Source organism: Drosophila arizonae, chromosome 3 (assembly GCF_054131065.1).
Source record: "Drosophila arizonae isolate 15081-1271.41 chromosome 3, UAZ_ARI_1.0, whole genome shotgun sequence".
Lineage (NCBI taxonomy): Eukaryota > Metazoa > Arthropoda > Insecta > Diptera > Drosophilidae > Drosophila > Drosophila arizonae.
The window spans coordinates 14210663-14228144 of NC_142923.1; the positions used below are offsets into that span (position 1 = coordinate 14210663).

Consider the following 17482-nt stretch of genomic DNA (forward strand, 5'->3'; position numbering starts at 1 on the left):
TATCCTGCGTAGGTGTTTCGTGAACTAGTTCGAAGAAAACAGCTGATGCTGCTATTTAAGGAAAAATAGCGCCAAATTGATGTGTTTTAGTTATCGATGATTTCCAGCTATCGGCCTGCAACAGCTGTTCCATGTTTAGCCACATGGCAACACTGCGAGCAAATTAAAGCCGTATCAACAACTTTGTAGAGAACGAGGCATTTGGTGGTATTTCTTTGTTGTTCGAAATCAAAATAGCTGCGCTATGAAAATATTATGTGAAGTGCAGGTATTAAACCGCACGACGCAAGCAAATCGCACGCCGCGTCCTGTCAAATCCACCCTGGCCATTGGCTACAAGCAAAGCGCGCGCGATTCCAATGGCAATACCAAAAAGGAATTGGAAATGGTGCTATTCACACCACAGGCAAAAGCCGGTACCCGCTATAAGGTGCTTGACAATATACACTGTGTGCACACCAAATTTGTGCTGGATGGCAAGGCGACCATTGGCTTTAAGCAGCCGGCAGAGAATCTGCTCATCAAATGTGATCCTATACAGCTGAAGGGCTTCCTGCAAACCCTCAAGCTGGGCATGGAGGGCAAAGATGCCATTAATCTGAGACTGAACATTGCCAACACAACGGCCATACCACAGAAATCCCAGCCGCAGCTGCGCATGACAATCAACAAGCGTAGCGAGTATCCCATCAAAGGTTTTCCGCGCACCCTCAAATCGCTGACCATCAAAAATATTCAATTGGTGAAGCTGAGCTTCGAGATTTGCACGCTGCGCAACCTAACAACGCTCGATATCAGTGGCAACAAGCTAACCAAGGTTACCATACAAATCAATTTCAACTAACTGTGTATTGTATTCCATAATTTATATATTAATGTATTTATTCATTCTCCACAGATACCCAAGGAATTGGGTCGCCTCTCGTTGACTACGCTGCACTTGAGTAATAATGCCCTGGGCGAGCTGAATGATTGGTGCTGGCTGCGTGGCAGCAACCTGCGTGCGTCTCTCTGTGAGCTCGATTTGTCGGACAATGGACTGAAATACTTTCCGCCAGATTTGGTCAAGTTGGACCGTCTGGTCACGCTCAATCTGAATCACAATAATCTGAACTACCTGCCCTTTGCCATACGCCGCCTGCAGAAGCTGCGCTCGCTCCATGTGTCTAGCAACAAGCTGGAATCTCTGCCCGCTAGCATTGAGGATCTGCACATTGAGTTGCTGGATGTGTGGGGCAATTGTTTCAAGGGTTTCAATATGGAAGCAGCCCGTAAACAAGCGAAGCGCTCAACTGACAGATACACGCCCGCGCCGCTTTGGCTGCAGGCGGCACGCACTGTCGCCAGCCAGAAGCTGCCCTATTCGGAAAGCACTCTGCCCGCCATCCTCATCGAACTCATCTCAGAGGCGCCCACGTGCCTGTGCGGCAAGCTGTGCTATGCGATGGAAGCACGCGATCTGCTGAAGCGCGTCATGCAGCCCAAGTTCACCAATATCAAGAACTTAACCTACAGTCGCGAGCATCAAATCTACGCGGATGTTATCATCTGCGGCTCCAATTGTGCTGCCTACCAGCAGCTGAAGAGTCTATTCACGCTACTCATCCCTTGATTTATTCTATTTAATTTCAATTTATTTGTTGCCTGTTGTGAAGTGCGAGGTCGACTGAGAAATTTACAAACAACATATTTATTTATTTTGCAATTAAAATTTTAATTTTTATACTTAGTTGTTTATAGATCATTCCAATCATTTTTTATTTCTAAATCAAACTCTTCATTTTTCAAGCCATCAAACTAAAATGCGACTGAAATAATATTTATTATATATTAAAATAAAAAAGTCTAAGCCAATAAAATCGAATTTAATAATTTAGTAAGTATGGAAAGTGTATCATATGTACATATATTTCATAATTAATACATTAGATAGTTATGGTAGTAATATTTGTTCCATTTCATATGTATAATATATAAATTATAGGTTTAATGTATTGCTTGCCAAGTTGTATAGTTTCCGGCTTCACTTGGATTCTGATATTTAGCGAATTATATTTTAGTATATATTTTGAATATTATATGGAGACAAATTTTTTCTTTTTCATATTAAACGTTTTATTTTTTCTGTGTTCAATTATCATGTATTATATATAAAATATGCCATGATTTATAGTAATAGTATATAGTATTATATATTATTTGAGTATTGTTGCAATTTGTAATAAATCAATGAAATGTAAAATATCCCAAACGCTTTGTACCTCTATAGGTAGATCTATATCTATAATAATATTAATCTATATTATATTATATATCATTACATTCATAGCATTATCTCTAACTTAAAAGTATCTACTCTTTAATATTAATTTCATCTTCTATCTCTAGTTAATAAGCTTCCCCTCTTCACCCGCATCCTGCTCTGATGTATGCATGTAATGATTACTTTTCATTTTGTTTGGGCTTATAGGCTCATTGTATGGCTGCCCTGCTTGCTTGTTGCTGATAAGAGAAACTCTTCGTTAAAGTGTAATCAGCTCGCATGTGAAGCGCACTTTGCGGCTGCAATGAAAGCAGCTGCGAAATGGGACTCTCAATCGGGGACTCTCGCTTTCACTGCTGCTCACGCACACATAAAGACATTTACACGCACACGCAGACGCACACGCACGAGCTGTTACCCAGTCCCAGACTCTCTGCCCAGTTTCAGCATGCCAGCCACGCCCCCTGCTCCCTTGCCGCATCGCTTACTTTGTTTTCATATAACGGGCGCTCGTTGTTTTTATTATTAAAAGCTTCGTGCGTATGTGACTTGCATAAATGCCGGCAATAGCATGACTTTTTATCAGCCTTAAACTGACACCTAAACACACACACAATCATAGCATACGTACACACACACGTACTCAAGTAGAGTTGCTATCATTTTCTTGGCATTTTCCGTTCAGCTTTATCAAATCAAAACTCCGAGGCGCTGCTACTTTTTTAAATAAGCATAAACACACAGGGACAGTCTTCTGTCGGTTGTCTGCAGCCTCCACTCGCCACGCCTCCCACTTGGCAGACAAAAAATAGAAGCAGAAAGACTTAATGTGCAGCTGGGGAATAGGCCAGAGCAAGCAAATAGGAAAAGGCTAAGGATGCGGCATGACTTGTGGCAAAATTCGGCCTAACTATAAAAATCTTTATCGGCATGTGCGTAAAGCGAGGAGACCAGTGCAGGGGAGGAGGAGTAGGGGAGCTGAAGGGGAGGACACAGTCTGCCTAAGCAGCACAAATCCAATTTTGAGCAGCATTTAAGTGTCGTCCTGCCAACGTCTATGCCGTTTCCTGTGACCCCTTCAGCTGCCTATTGAAGAACAAGTTTGCTTTTCTCTCTCTCTCTCTTTCATTCTTTTTAAGCTATGCATATACTAACATACATGTATGTACTATAAATATATGCGTGTGTGTGTTTGGCTTGTTCTGGCCGTGACATTGTCATGGGCTTCTACTCAGCAAATATTTGACTTGATTTTACGTTCCTTTGCCTTTTTGGCGCGCGCCTAAAATGCTGCAATGAAAAGTTATTCTACAAAAGGAAACAAACTTTATTTACATACTTGATTTATATATTATATTTAACAAATATGCACAAATTGAGTAAGCGTGTAGAACATTTAGATAAATAGCGAGAGTTAAGCTGTGATCAATATAAAAATAAATTGTGATAAAACTTGTAATTAAATGTTTAACTTTTAATGTGGTACTGGAACTTCCTCCAAGAACACAGCCGGTGGATATTATATATTATATTATACTCGAATTTTTAAGTTTTATTTTAAATTTTTTTCTATTTTTTTCATCAAATATATATTTTTGGAACTAATACCGTTTAATTAAAGTGAATACATAAAAATTTTCTTAAAATTGTATAATATATAGCATAATAAATATAATATATATATATATATATATATATATATATATATATATATATATATATATATATATATATACTAGCTGGCCCGGCAAACGTTGCATTGCCCTCTATATTATTTCTAGGTAAAAAATTGTTGAAAGCTATGTTGTTCAGGCTGGGATACACTGATAAATTTATTAATCGGATTTTCATTCAAGCACCTTGTTGTAAACGACATTCTTCGTTTTTTGGTCGGGTGCAAGAACAAATAATGCGGATCGTTTGCCAACACGTGAGCATGCCACGTACAATTGACCATGAGAAAAACACGCATTTTCTAGATTGAGGCCACAAATAGTCAAAGATTGGCCCTGTGACTTGTTGATCGTCATGGCGAAGGCAAGACGAAGCGGGAATTGAATTCGTTTAAATTCAAAGGGCATATCTGTTGAGCTCATCGGAATCCTAGGAATAAGAACTTCCTCATCTTTAAATTTTCCTTTGAGTATCAACGCGTGAATCACATTGCTCATCAGTTTTCTTATCACCAAACGCGTTCCATTGCAGTTTTGGTTGGTTTAAATTTCTAAGCATGCAAATCATGGAGAATTGCTCTTTTCATAGCTGTGTTCATTTCTTGACGCCGGTCAAGTTGTTCTTCCATATTGCCCATGAAGTATATTTGCAAGAATTTTTGCTGTGCATCTTCAATAGGTTGCAATGATCCAATGCGATGGCAAATCTGGCCTTGAATCTTTAAATTCAAAGCCATAGTTATAGTTATATTTACAAACACTATTTACAGAAATCTAACAAACTACATTATTCAAAATTTTTTTTTGGCAGTCATAGAAAATAAAATTTTTAACGTAAATTACCTTAAATATCCGTCTCCAATATTTTCCGCCCCAAATTATGTCATTTGGAAACAGGCATTGTATTTTTGAGTGTTCGCTAGAAAATGTCGTGATTCTAGTGTTTCGCCATAAAGCAGGGAACGCAATGGCTATGGTGACCGCTAATGGCAATGTCACTTTACCACTAAGGCAGCACAAACCGGGCGTTTCACCAGCAAACTTCAATGCGCCACAATGCTAGCAAACAACGTCCATTGGACCAATGCAAACTAAACGATTCAAGCTGTAATCAATGGTGCAATCATATCGAAACGCTGCTCGATTCAAATCAATCCTTGAACCATTTCTTATTGCCATTTCACGGGCTGCCTCTCTTTGAGAAGCACGAATTAAGGCCCTTCTTCCCTGGGTACTAACGCGGAGCCTTTCTCGGGCGATTTCTCGCTCTTCGTCAGATAATTGACTCGCGCTATTCCGTTGCCTAATTGCATTATGGGTCCGCCGGGAAAGATTAGATCTTCTAGGACGCGGCATTTTTATTAATAGTAATACTGCCCTCGCACAAAACCATATAAAACAATCGAGAAATATAAATATAAATAATTTACACAAATTTATGTTTGAGACAAACAAATACCTGAACTTTCGAGATATTTAGCTTTTGTAAAAGTCCAAAAATACAATTTTTAATAATTAACTTTTTTTTTTTTAATTTCGAATTTTGAATTTTGAATTTTTTATTTATTTTTGATTGTTAGGTTTTAATCTTTTGATTTTTTTTTTAATTTTTGCAGATTTTTGATTTGAAATATTTATAAAGTTTAAAAGTCCGAAAATATAAAAAGCCAAAAATACACTTTTTAATAATTACCTTTTTTTTTTAATTTCGAATTTTTAATTTTTTATTTATTTTTTGAACAGTCAGGTTTTAATCTTTTGATTTTTTGCAGATTTTTGATTTGAAATATTTTTCCTTTTGATTTGAAATTTTTTTTTTTTTTTTTTTTTTTTTTTTTTTTTTTTTTTTTTTTTTGAATAGTCAGGTCTGCTCGAGGTCAGGAGACCGTAGACTGACTGACTACATTTGTTTATTTACTTCTACACTATTGTCAAAACTGTCACTGTTACCAAGCCTACTGGGTATAAAAAAAATTTGAACATTTGGGGAAAAAACCGCGTTTTTCAAGTATTCGGCAAATTTTTTCAGTATTTTTAAGACCCTATACTAAACTCGTTGCGGAGACAAATCCAACAAATCAAAAACCATGAAAATTGGTTCAGCCCAAATCAAGTTATAAGCGGTCTTCACTTTTACACAACTTTCTTTTATATATATAGATATATATATATATATAATTAAAAACCTTCATCAGCCACACCCCGCCTATACGTTTAGATGGCGAAACACTTGATCAACCTTCGCAGGCAAAGTACCTTGGCATCACCCTTGACAAGCGTCTAACATTTGGTCCTCATCTTAAGGCAGTGGCTAGGAGATGTGGGCAACGCATGCAACAACTGCGGTGGCTGCTCAACAGACGCAGCACCATGTCACTCAGAGCTAAGAGAGCGGTTTATGTCCACTGTGTAGCCCCAATTTGGCTCTACGGTGTGCAGATTTGGGGAATATGCGCAAAATCAAACTATAAACGCATACAGGTCCTGCAAAATCGTGTATTGCGGCAAATTACAAACTGCCCATGGTATGTGCGCGGCTCAACTCTACATCGAGATCTGAAACTGTTTACTGTGGAGGAACAGATTGGGAGACACACTAGCCGATATAGTGACAGACTGGCTAGACACCGGAGCAGACTAGCGAGAAGATTGCTTCCTGCGAGACTACTAAGGCGATTAAAACGCTTGGGTTTTGCCAAAAATATTAGATAAGTTTAGTTTAGGGATACTTGTAAATATATATTTGTAAGTCCTCCTGAATACATCAGAAGGTTAGGTTCTATATAAATAATCTAATTGTGTTGTTAAGGTACTAAACTTGCATTGTACAGATTCAGCGCTTAAAATATATATACAAACAAAAAAAATAAATAAATAAATAAAAAAATAAAAAAATTAAAGGGAATGCCTTTATTAATAAGCCAATAACCCTGTCCGAAGTGTATTTCAAAACTCTCATTACTTCTCTATATAAACAGAATTGGGCAACAATTTATGTTATGAACATGATAAATATTCGTAAAATATCCAAATTTTCGTTTATTAATAGCTATAAAAACCAAAAAATACGAACAAAAATCGTTTTATAGAGTCAAGTTACTGCCAAAAAGAATAAAAAAAAAGATATATATCCAAAAAGTGTCTGTCTGCGCTTAATAAAGTAAGCCAACCCTCAATCATTTGCACAACTTGGAAGCCCCCCACAAAAAAAGTGAAACAAAAAAGATGCGGAGTCAGCGGAGGCTGGGGAATATTTGTTGACGGGGGGAAGTACTGCTCTGGCCAGCTCTCTCTGCTCTGTCTCCCATAAAGTGCGCTTCAAAGGCAGTAAAAACTCCATTAACTGTCATCAAAAATGCATTTCGCATGCAGCAAATGGCCAAGAGCAGAGAAAGTTTTGGGATGCGGAGGGCTCGGCCATCAAATGGAATAGAATGAAATGGCGCAAATCAAAACACATCGAATAAATCAAAGAGCGCGAGTGCCAGGGCCGAAGCGCACAAAATAAAATTAGAAAAATCTGCAAGCTCTGATGGCTAACGATGAGGCAAACACACATTTTTATGGCTAATGAACGTAGCAGCAGCGGCAGCAACGCAAAGGGAGTAGCAGGAGTAGCAGGGGGCACAGCTTCAGTCAGTAGAAAGACGCAGCCGTTGAGTCTCTCCTGTGCTGGCCACATTTTTATGCATGCTTCGGGCACAAATTAACTTTCCAATAGATATGGGGGTGGTCTCTGTCTGTGTGGCACTGTCACTCCCCCTGCATTACACGCCCCCGCACCGTGTCTTGCCACCCCGCGCTGCGGCATTAAATTTATCCCCAATTTGCGTGCAGCGTGCCAACATTTTATGCTCGGCTGCTTTGGCGTCTGGCGCTCCACTTTGGCTTATCAAATTTTATTAGCAGGCCAGCAAATTGTTGCAAGACGACAAATAACTCCACTTTCGGGTGGCGGGCTCCGCTCTGCCAACAAGTTATGAGCCACCCTAAAAAAAAAAAAAAATTAAAAGAAAATGTGTAAGACGTAAGAAGTTGGTGTGAGCTCAATCGACTGCGGAATACTCGTTCATTTCGCAAAACTAATAAATAAATAGAAGACAAAAAAATTTTTTTTTATTTATTTTATTTTTCATTAAAATTTTTAGTACATAATATTTTATTGTATTTTACTTTAAGGCTACAGAAAATATTCAATGTTTTCTTAGTTCAGAACAAAAATTTTAATTTTTAGGTATTTAGTAGTATTTTCTCTAAACATTTCTCACAAGTATTTCCTTGAAGTATTTTGTTAAGCATTTCTTCCAAGTAAGTCCTCCAAATGTTTTCTCGATGTCCTTAATGCATATTTGAACGATCATTAAATATTTGCATAGACTTTCACTCAAATGTTGAGTCGAGCTTTCAGGGACAAATGAAATCGGAACACTCTCACTCTCTCTCCTTCTTACTATTCATAGTCTAGTTCACCTTCCACTGGGTCCCGACACTACAGAAACATCATACAACTAATAGATAATTTTTTACCGAATTAAACGGTAAGGGATTTGCTAAGATAATTTTCCGTCCTACAATAAGCCACAAACAAGGTGAAGTACCAGGGAGTCACTCTGGATAAGAGACTGACCTATGACCCGCACATAACTGAGACAGTCAAAAAGTGCAAGTTCAAACTAAAAACAAGTAAAACTCTAGTCGAGAGTACTCGACTAGATACTCCCTGAACCCAACAAATAAAAATGCCCATTTAGTATGGTTGGAATTTCAAATCGGGCCAAATCGACTCAGCTCGTCGCCCTGATCAAGAATACATATACTTTGTCTGCCAAGCCTCCTTCTGCCTGTTACATACTTTTCACAAAACCATTATACCCTGACTTCCCATTTTCAATGGGTTCAGGGTATAAAAATCGAACTAGTTCTTTTAAAATCCGATAACGAAAGTTCGCTGCGCACCTCTGAAATATGTTCGTGCCTTGCTCAGCATCAAACAATCTAGTATTCTGCGTGGTTAATGTCACACTTGTATGTCAACTCAAATATGCTGACATAGCTTCAAATATATTGTAAAAATTAACCGTCTTACAATAAAATGGGAAGACGAAATTTAAAAGCTCAATTGGTAATTTTTTATATTTTTTACATTTATTAACTAAATGTAAATTAATTAATTAATTTAAATGTAAATTAATTTAGATACTCGGCGGAAGGGTTTCTCCCGCCCAGCGCTGCTGCAGCTCCATCTATTGCAGGAGCAGTTTCCGAACCACCAGAACGTACTCTACCGCGTCGGCGGATAAGTCTTCCTTTTTGTGTCAATGCGCCAGCTTCCACTGATTCTTATTGCAGGGACGTCCACGTAACAGTCAGTTGAACTCGGTGGTTATGGGAGAAGACAGTGTCAATAATACGAATGTCACAAGAAAAGTAATGCTGCGTTCTATAAAGAAACACAAGAAGCTTGTTGCCACTGTCAATAATGGCTTTGCACGCGGTCTCAAGCCAGACGTTATCTTAGCCGCATTTCCTTACGAAAATGATCTTATGTTTGCCGTAAAATTTAAGAATCGTAAGCTGCCAGAATTGATAACTGCCCAGCAGTTGAAGGTGCTTGACATAAGACTGCTAATTCAATATTACGTAAACAATCTACGTTATCCACATAATGAGAAGCCTACGATGTAATATTGTTTAAATTGGCTTTAATTATTGCCCGAAAATAAAAATATAAATAAAATACCAAACTCATTTAATAAAATATAAAAATATTTCGAAACAATTATAAAAGTTAACATCAGTTGCATCGATCGGGATTCGAACCACGACTTCTCGATCGAGCGTCATGCAGCTAACACACTAGGCCACCTCACTTCTGCTAGTGGCGCTGGCAAAACTCAAATAGATTCACTGCTGCTGCGCCATCTACCAAAACTAAACGAAACTAACAACTAACAGTGTTGCGTATACTAGACTTACGACTGTCCACACTTTGGCAACTAGCTCAGTTATATAACTTTTTTGGCAACTAAGACCTTCATGGCAATAGTTTTGAAAGCCAATATACTCGGTTCCCATACACTGAACCCCAAAGAATTGCAGTTGACTTTCGCAGACTTGGCCAAGGTACGCGCGTATGATTTGTCGTTGCTATCAATTTCTAAGCATTTTAGCCGAAAAACCAACCCCCCAAAATTGGAGAATCGTCGGTAGAGCTGGCGCTCAAACGGGCGGGGAAAAGCTAAGAAAACGACCGGAAAAGTGCAAACACACGCGAAACTGTCGTCGCGCTGCGATGGGGGCTTGGCTTGCCTAGCCCTCACCCGACTTGGTCTGGCCTGACGCGTGCACAAGCCCAATAAAAACGTTTTGATAGGCTTATGGCCGGGTTCTATTCCAGCTACTACTGCCAGGAGACTAGCCCGATATTATATCAAATTTACTCGCTAACTGTTATAAGCAAGTCGTGATAAGGATTCACAGGCCGGCAAACAGCATAAAATCAATAAGCGCGGAGACACTACCAAAGGCTTGGCTTTAAGGCGCTTAAGTTATTATCATGGAAGAGCAAAAATACAGCTTGAAAATTATTGATTTATCAAGATGATTTAACACGTAAAAGCCATCTCAAAGTCAGTCAATACATATCGAAACCATAGTATAATCTCTCTGCATTTCTACCGTTCTAGCATCTCTCAATCCTCTATGACACTGATCAGCTAGCCATAATCTCGTCACTCCAACAATCGCAAATGACTTCACGTCGTCGTCAAAAGTATTACCAATGTCTGAGCGGCTGAACGGGCGCAGTAGTTCAAATACTTTCAAGTACGACTTTAGTTGACTTTTCATGCTCTTCATGGTCAATAAAAACAAAAAAGAAGGATGATAATAACAGCCATATATATGACACATCCAGTAACCAATCTAATGATTATATCTCTTAGCCGGTTTCATGGTAACTCAAAAAGAGCTACCTTTCGACCTTCGATGGGCCGCTCGAAGCTAAGCAATAGCAATAGAGAATAAACATAGAATGTTTCGGTACTTTCTGAGGATTTCAGACTCCTCCACTACAAAAGGATCCAAGTTACATCAAATTAGTCCATAGTAAATAGGCCAACTCAAATAAAGACCCAGTACGGAAACAGTATTTGATAAAATTGTGAGCCACAAAGATCTCGATATCGATGACAAATAAGATCACCTTCCGATACCTGCCCACCTGTTAATCTCAGAGTTTCCATTTATAAGTTAACAACCGTCGCTCACGACCGATTGCATCACATTCAATAGTTATCTGGACAGTTTCTTAGTAAATACTGCTCTTTCAACCCACACTAGGGTTGCATTTAGGCAATATGCCATTTCAATTACAAGATTTCAAACTCCAGTCTCACCCTTGGGGTCATCAACAAATAGACGACGAACTAATCCATATTGAATAAGAAAGAATAATTTTCTAAAGAAATTCGTTTAATAAATAACTCCTTCGACGATTACTATAGTGGACGAACTCAAGTTGTCCTAACTTGACAGACTATGGTCGATACCAAATAAAAAAAAAAAAAACAGCAAGGCGTGCCATTCTTGCTGAATGCATCTGTACACGCAGTCGTTCAACTTCTACCAGTCACTTATTGACTTCGAGGTTTCCATTTTAATAGACTCGTAAATTCTGCATCGATACTCTTTGGCAAATGAATTTAAAAATGAAGAACTAAATTTTTTTTTTTTTAAGAAAATACTGCTCCCCCAACCCTCACTAACAGAGTCGGTTGCATCCTCAGTATGTAAATGTAAGTACTAATATTTATTCCAGTACATTTTTTTCAGTCCAAGTATAGCCGAGCATTGACAATTTTTCAGTCTTAGATAAGCAAATACGGACTGCGCAATATTCAGCAAATACAAATACCAGCTCACTTTTAGCCAAATATTATTTTTGCCCATATGCATTCGCCTTTATGAAAATCCGAGATTGCGTCATAGCTGAGCTGAACGCTGTTTAGCTTTCTTGTGTTTCGTTTAAACAGCAAATGGAAATTCAGTGAGGCGCGCTCTCCTGATGTCCACGTCCCTTCCTGCCGTCTCAACCCTTATCTTGCTTCAATCTGACCTGCGGCCAGAGGCGAACTCAATCGCAAAATGTTTGAGCAACGGCAAATCAGTCAAATAAAAAATGAAGGAGATGATGAGCGTCGAGAGGAAAAAGGCGAATACATTGGCAAAAATCAATTTTCAATTTAAAATTTAGATGCCACGCCCCCTGCAGCCCAGGCACTCAGTCAAGCTGCCAGATAAAAAGTGCGTTCGAGCGCAAAATGTAAATAGAAACGAAAGTTTACCCCAATGGAGGGCACAGCTACAGGTTGCATCATATGCCCCTGGGGAGCACAGGGTGGCGGGTAGACAATCTCAAATCAAATATTGCCGCATAAATCGGGCGGGAAATAAAGTTTGCTTTGCGGCCAGTGGAAATGTGGAAATTTGTTATTTGTGCACTGGGCCGCTGCGTATTTCTTTCTTCTCTTCCTGCGAGCTCTTTGATTTTTATCGCTCTTGCCGACTTTTTTTTTTACGAGCTCAATGGCATTCTTGAGATTACAACGGAATCACGCACCCGAGTCACTCGAGCCCGGGGAGAACCAAATCTCACAATTCTTATGCCGGCTACTTTTGCAAATAAATTTTATTTTGGAGTCAGCGTCTTCGCGACCGATCCAGATGACTCCTAAGGATGACATTTACTATCCATACATCACAACAAGATCTTTTGTAAGAATAAAGTATTTTTCTCCTACTAAAATGTTATATTTTGCACCTTTGCTCATGGCAAACACAAAGAAAAGAATTTGATTTTCTTTTTTAATAATTTGGTTTATGAAAATACTGCTCCTCCAACCCCCACTAGGGTTACATCCGAAATATAGATCGCACAGAAGCGACTATTTAAATGGTAATAGCCATTACCAAGAAAGGATCTCCAATACTTTAACAACGTTAGAGGATCCCACACCTATCTCCAATAACACATCAAATCCGTTATCCGCCCAACTGGCGCACAATGGGAAATTGTCTTTGAATACGTTACTAATTTGCATAGTTGTTTGTTAATAAATACTGCTCCTTCAACCCACACTAGGGTTACATTTCAAACTCCAGCCTCACCCTTGGGGTCATCAACAAATAGACGACGAACTACTCCATTTTGAATAAGAAAGAATCTTTTAAAGAAATTCGTTTAATAAATAACTCCTCCGACGATTACTATATAGACATTTCCCCGAGATCTCATAAGCCTATGCTCAGGGATTATTAGTACATAACAAAATCGAAATTATTGTAATACAAGCGAAATACGTCTTATCGATGGCAAGCAACATAGAAATACGTGAAAATATGTACATGCCGTCGTTCACATCATATCATTGCAAAGGATTTTGCCCCTACTGGAGCACGATAATATGATGAACTAATTCATTCGCTTGCATAAATTCAATAATGTTTCATTAATTGAAGGCAGCCTACGACTTCGTCGTCGACACAAAGGCAAACTGAGCAGTGGGGGCGTACGGGGCCGACCTGGCGTTTGAGTTTGCTTCCCACTTTATTGCAAAGCTCTTGCGAAAATTAATTCATTAGCATTTTATTACGCACCGGCTCGGTGACGTAGCTGCCACTGCCAGAAGACGTCCCGCCACGTATTCTCCATCTCTCCCGTCTTGCATTATCTTTGCCTTTGTTTTCATTTGCCATCACTTTGATGTGTAATTAAATCAATAAACACTTTGAAGCGTGCATCAGCTCTCAGGTTATTGCCTGCATGCTGATGTAAAGGCAAAAGGAGTTTGGTCGACATGCTAGTTGTCAGAGACCTTGCATGCTCTTAAATAGTTAACACACATACACCCACATCACAACTCGCTACTTGAATGCCTCATCCTGCCCCCAACTGGTGCAGGATGATATACCCTCACGGCAGCATTATATCCTCCTAAACAGAGAGAACAAGCTAACCCGACGGGCAATCCAATGGGAAATAATGGACGAGTCATCACAATGCCAGACAAAATTAGCAATAGATCGAGATCAGAAAAAATAATTTCTTGTAATTTGTATACGAAGTTAAACATTGAAAATTCAAAAATGCCATTTAAATAAATCCATCTTCCAAGCTAATATTGTATGTGTCTACACCCGCGCTATCCTTTGCGCCATCGTATCGCATTACACACTCGAACAAATGCCTCCCGTGTGTATCAATACTCAGCTGTTGCTTCTGGCCGCCCGTGGCACGGCCCTTATCGGCTGCTTATCATTGGCAACATGCAACATAAAACAATAAATATTTTATGGCCTTTTTGCCAAGCGCATAAATCTCATGAAATTGATACTCATACGTGTGTGTGAGTTCTGAGATGGCGCTGCCGCTGCCGTTGCTGCTTCCTCCTCTCTTTAGTTCCTGAGAACTTGGAGGATAACAAGATTCAAGAAGCATCGCACATTGACACACTGAGTGGGAGATTGTTCGCACAAATACATTTGCGAAAATGTTTCATTTTCTCCCCTCTTCGCACTGCTTGTGGGAATTCACCCATTCACCTTTAACAGCGTCCGTGTTTTCCGCCCTTGCAGGATTAGCACACTGGGCGTCTTTAGCAGGCCGCATTATAGATTTGTTTACCAGCGACTTTCTTAAAGCACTCTCGGGCAGTCGTCGCATTTCAAGAATGCGTGTTCAAGGGGCTTAATATATGAAGCTCCCAAGCTTCATATAAACAACTCTATTATGGAATTCAATATTTTACAACCGTTCCATAGAGCTTCTCCCCCATCCAAGTGTTTTATCAGGCACACAGAACCTTAAAAGCCGACCAGCGGCCAAATCAAAATAAAACTTTGTTCAGCAACAAAAAAAATTATATTATTTAAAAAAAATAACTTTATATATGAAAAAAAAAATATTATCTTCTTGAGACTAAAAAAGAAGACGTGTTTGCGGCAAAAGCCGAAACAAAAGTGATTGTCTGCCTGCTGGCTGCTCTCCTTATATACCTTTTCTACGGCGACCCAAAGCCTACTGCGTTGTAATTAAAAGGGAAATTTGTTTAAATTTCCCTTTTGAAGTGCCTTTTAGTATAAAATACTTCCCTTTTACCTAATGACGATATGAATGTGCTATATTGATATTAATATCGCATGAAATAGCTTGATCATTAATCATTTCGGTAAAATATTTAACTTGCTTATAGCTTACATGTATATTTGCATACAAATTGCAGTCGTTGCTTTTCCGTGCACACAAGTTCCATAAATTTTTAGATTCTTCTAGAAAACTGAAAGTTCTAGCAAAGGGAAATTTGGCGTTTTTTAGTGCTAAAACTAAGTAGAGTTTAAAAAATAAACGAAACAGCTGCTGTCATTAATTAATTATTGTTAGATATAACACATTTTACTTTCTCAAAGACTGTTTTCTAATACATAGCATGTCTACCAGCATGCGTTACTACAATGCTCCAAAATAGTAAAACACAAACAAGCCGAAGAAGAAGAAAAAGAGAAGCAAACAAACCTTTGTTACATTTAATGCCCAATTAACGCATTTGCCACTTAAAACTCAGCCAAGCACAAAATGTGTAAGCTTTAAAGAAAGCGAGAGCGAGAGCGACAGGAGGGAGCGAATGCCAAAGGCAAAACGTGCCACAAAGCACAAAAGGTTATAGAGCAGCAGAGGGTCTGCGCCTCTCTATCGTCGCACCCACAAGCCCAGAGTACTCCGTGACTTTGCCCACAAGAAAACGACTGTTTGACTGCAGTTTGGCAAAGGATGAGTGAGACAGCGAGAGAGAGCCAGGCAGAGAGAGCGAGAGTGAGAGTGGGTGGCAGCAGCTCTGTGGAGCTGCACTTCATTAACAACAGAACGCGAACAGCGTGAAGAGGTGGGTGAGCGATGAGCGGCTGGCGGTGAATGTAGCGGTAACTTTGTCGTTAGGCGACTTATGACTCCTGCAATTACAAATACAAACGCGCAAAAAGAAACAACTCAAAATGAGTGATGTAATGCGCATAACGGTACCTGCAGCTGCCCGCCCGCTGCTAGTGCTCTATATTTCTGTCACTCATTGTTGCTTGTTGACATAACGAATACCTTAACATCGCTTTTTGTACCCTGTAGCCATCAAGAATTTGTTTAACTGGGGTATAATGGTTTGCTGTAAATGTTTTTATGACTACATATATCTAAACATTTTACAGTTGATATAATCGCCGGCCTGCTCATCTGTAAGCTTGTCCTATCACAGGTTTACTCTTGTTTATCTCAGAGGGTGTAGGCCGAAGCGCTCCGCTACATGGTATCATTGAGTCGTTACCTCTGTGCGCCTCCACTCTTGTTATTTTTATTTCGTTTTTTATTTTTGAGTGGTTGCTCCTGCATAACCCCCTCGACCCCTTGGTGTGTGCACTTCCGCTCCACTTATACGCATAGCTCGCACTGCGCTGCCGTCGAGCGGTTTGTCGAGTTAATGACACTGGCAGCTGGAGTCGTCATATCGTTATCCCGCCGCCCTCCCAGGGCACCCGTTCCGCTTGTCCCGCTGCCAATGCCGTCGAGGCGTGCAAAAATCATTTTTCTCGCACATTTTTTTACAGCCCCCTTCAGTAACATTTTATTTATATTTTTCATTTTTCACTTTTCACATTCCTCGTAGCGACAGTAAAAATTGCCTATAATTGTATGTACGTAGGGAATCCAAGGTGTGTGTGCGTGTGTGTGCATGCGTGTGTGTTGCCTGCCTAGCATTTTTTGTTCGGCTTCTGCAGTTGACAGTTAATTATTTGTATAAATAGGCGCAGATGTTGCCAGTGCTGAAGGGTTCAATCGATTATCTGACAACTGCGCCAGCTCCTATTGTTGAGTAAATCCATTTCATAATAGAATTTCCTAGATATCATTAAAAAATACAGATAAACATTTGTGGGACCTTCAAGGCAATGTTGTAGGGTTCGAATTTTCTATCCAAGCAAAGCATTTGGTACTACGCAGATAATAATATTCCTATTAGTTTTTTATATTTAAAACATATTATATATTAAATATAATATTATATTAAATATAATATAAATATTAAATATATAAAATATATTATACTAACTATTATAAATTATTGCGCTATTGTCAAGTATTCATTTACTTAGTCTATTATCATAATTATTATAATAATATCGTTTCTATATTTATTCACATTTTCGCACAAAGTCACTAAGCCGTACTTCTTAACAATTTTGAAAGACAACTGAATTTCCTTACCAATTTGAAAGCCTTGCCAGGGTAGAAAAAATGTCTCTTTATTTTTGTCTCTTATATTTTGTGAGCCATCAGCAAAGTAAAGTTTAGAACCAACTTAAACTAGGTCAACAGGATTTCATTTATTTTTTTGTGTACTTTGATAAGACGCACAGTTCAAGTTAATTTCTGAAACTTTCATCGACAAATAAAATGCCAAGAGTTTTAGTCAATATACATATTTTTTTCTGTAAAGTCTTA

General features: G+C 38.9%; 1 protein-coding gene and 1 long non-coding RNA gene across 2 annotated transcripts; one reads left to right on the plus strand and one right to left on the minus strand.

The window, feature by feature from the left end:
* Positions 1 to 100: 100 nt before the first annotated feature.
* Positions 101 to 1725, plus strand: Lrr47 (Leucine-rich repeat 47). The gene is made up of 2 exons (XM_018003701.2): positions 101 to 817; positions 899 to 1725. The coding sequence occupies exons 1-2, from the start codon at positions 245 to 247 to the stop codon at positions 1610 to 1612; spliced, it is 1287 nt and encodes a 428-aa protein (XP_017859190.1). The 5' UTR covers positions 101 to 244; the 3' UTR covers positions 1613 to 1725.
* Positions 1726 to 5217: 3492 nt separating this feature from the next.
* On the minus strand, positions 5218 to 9167 carry LOC149269708 (uncharacterized). The gene is made up of 2 exons (XR_016269496.1): positions 5630 to 9167; positions 5218 to 5455 (listed from the first exon to the last, which is right to left on the minus strand). It is a non-coding gene; the product is annotated as an uncharacterized LOC149269708 (long non-coding RNA).
* Between the last annotated feature and the right edge of the window lie 8315 nt (positions 9168 to 17482).

Bases quoted from the DNA above. Each gene is read 5' to 3' on its own strand.
- Lrr47 (XM_018003701.2), top strand. From the start codon at position 245: ATGAAAATATTATGTGAAGTGCAGGTATTAAACCGCACGACGCAAGCA. The intron at 818-898 runs GTTACCATACAA...CATTCTCCACAG, and splicing joins GTGGCAACAAGCTAACCAAG to ATACCCAAGGAATTGGGTCG.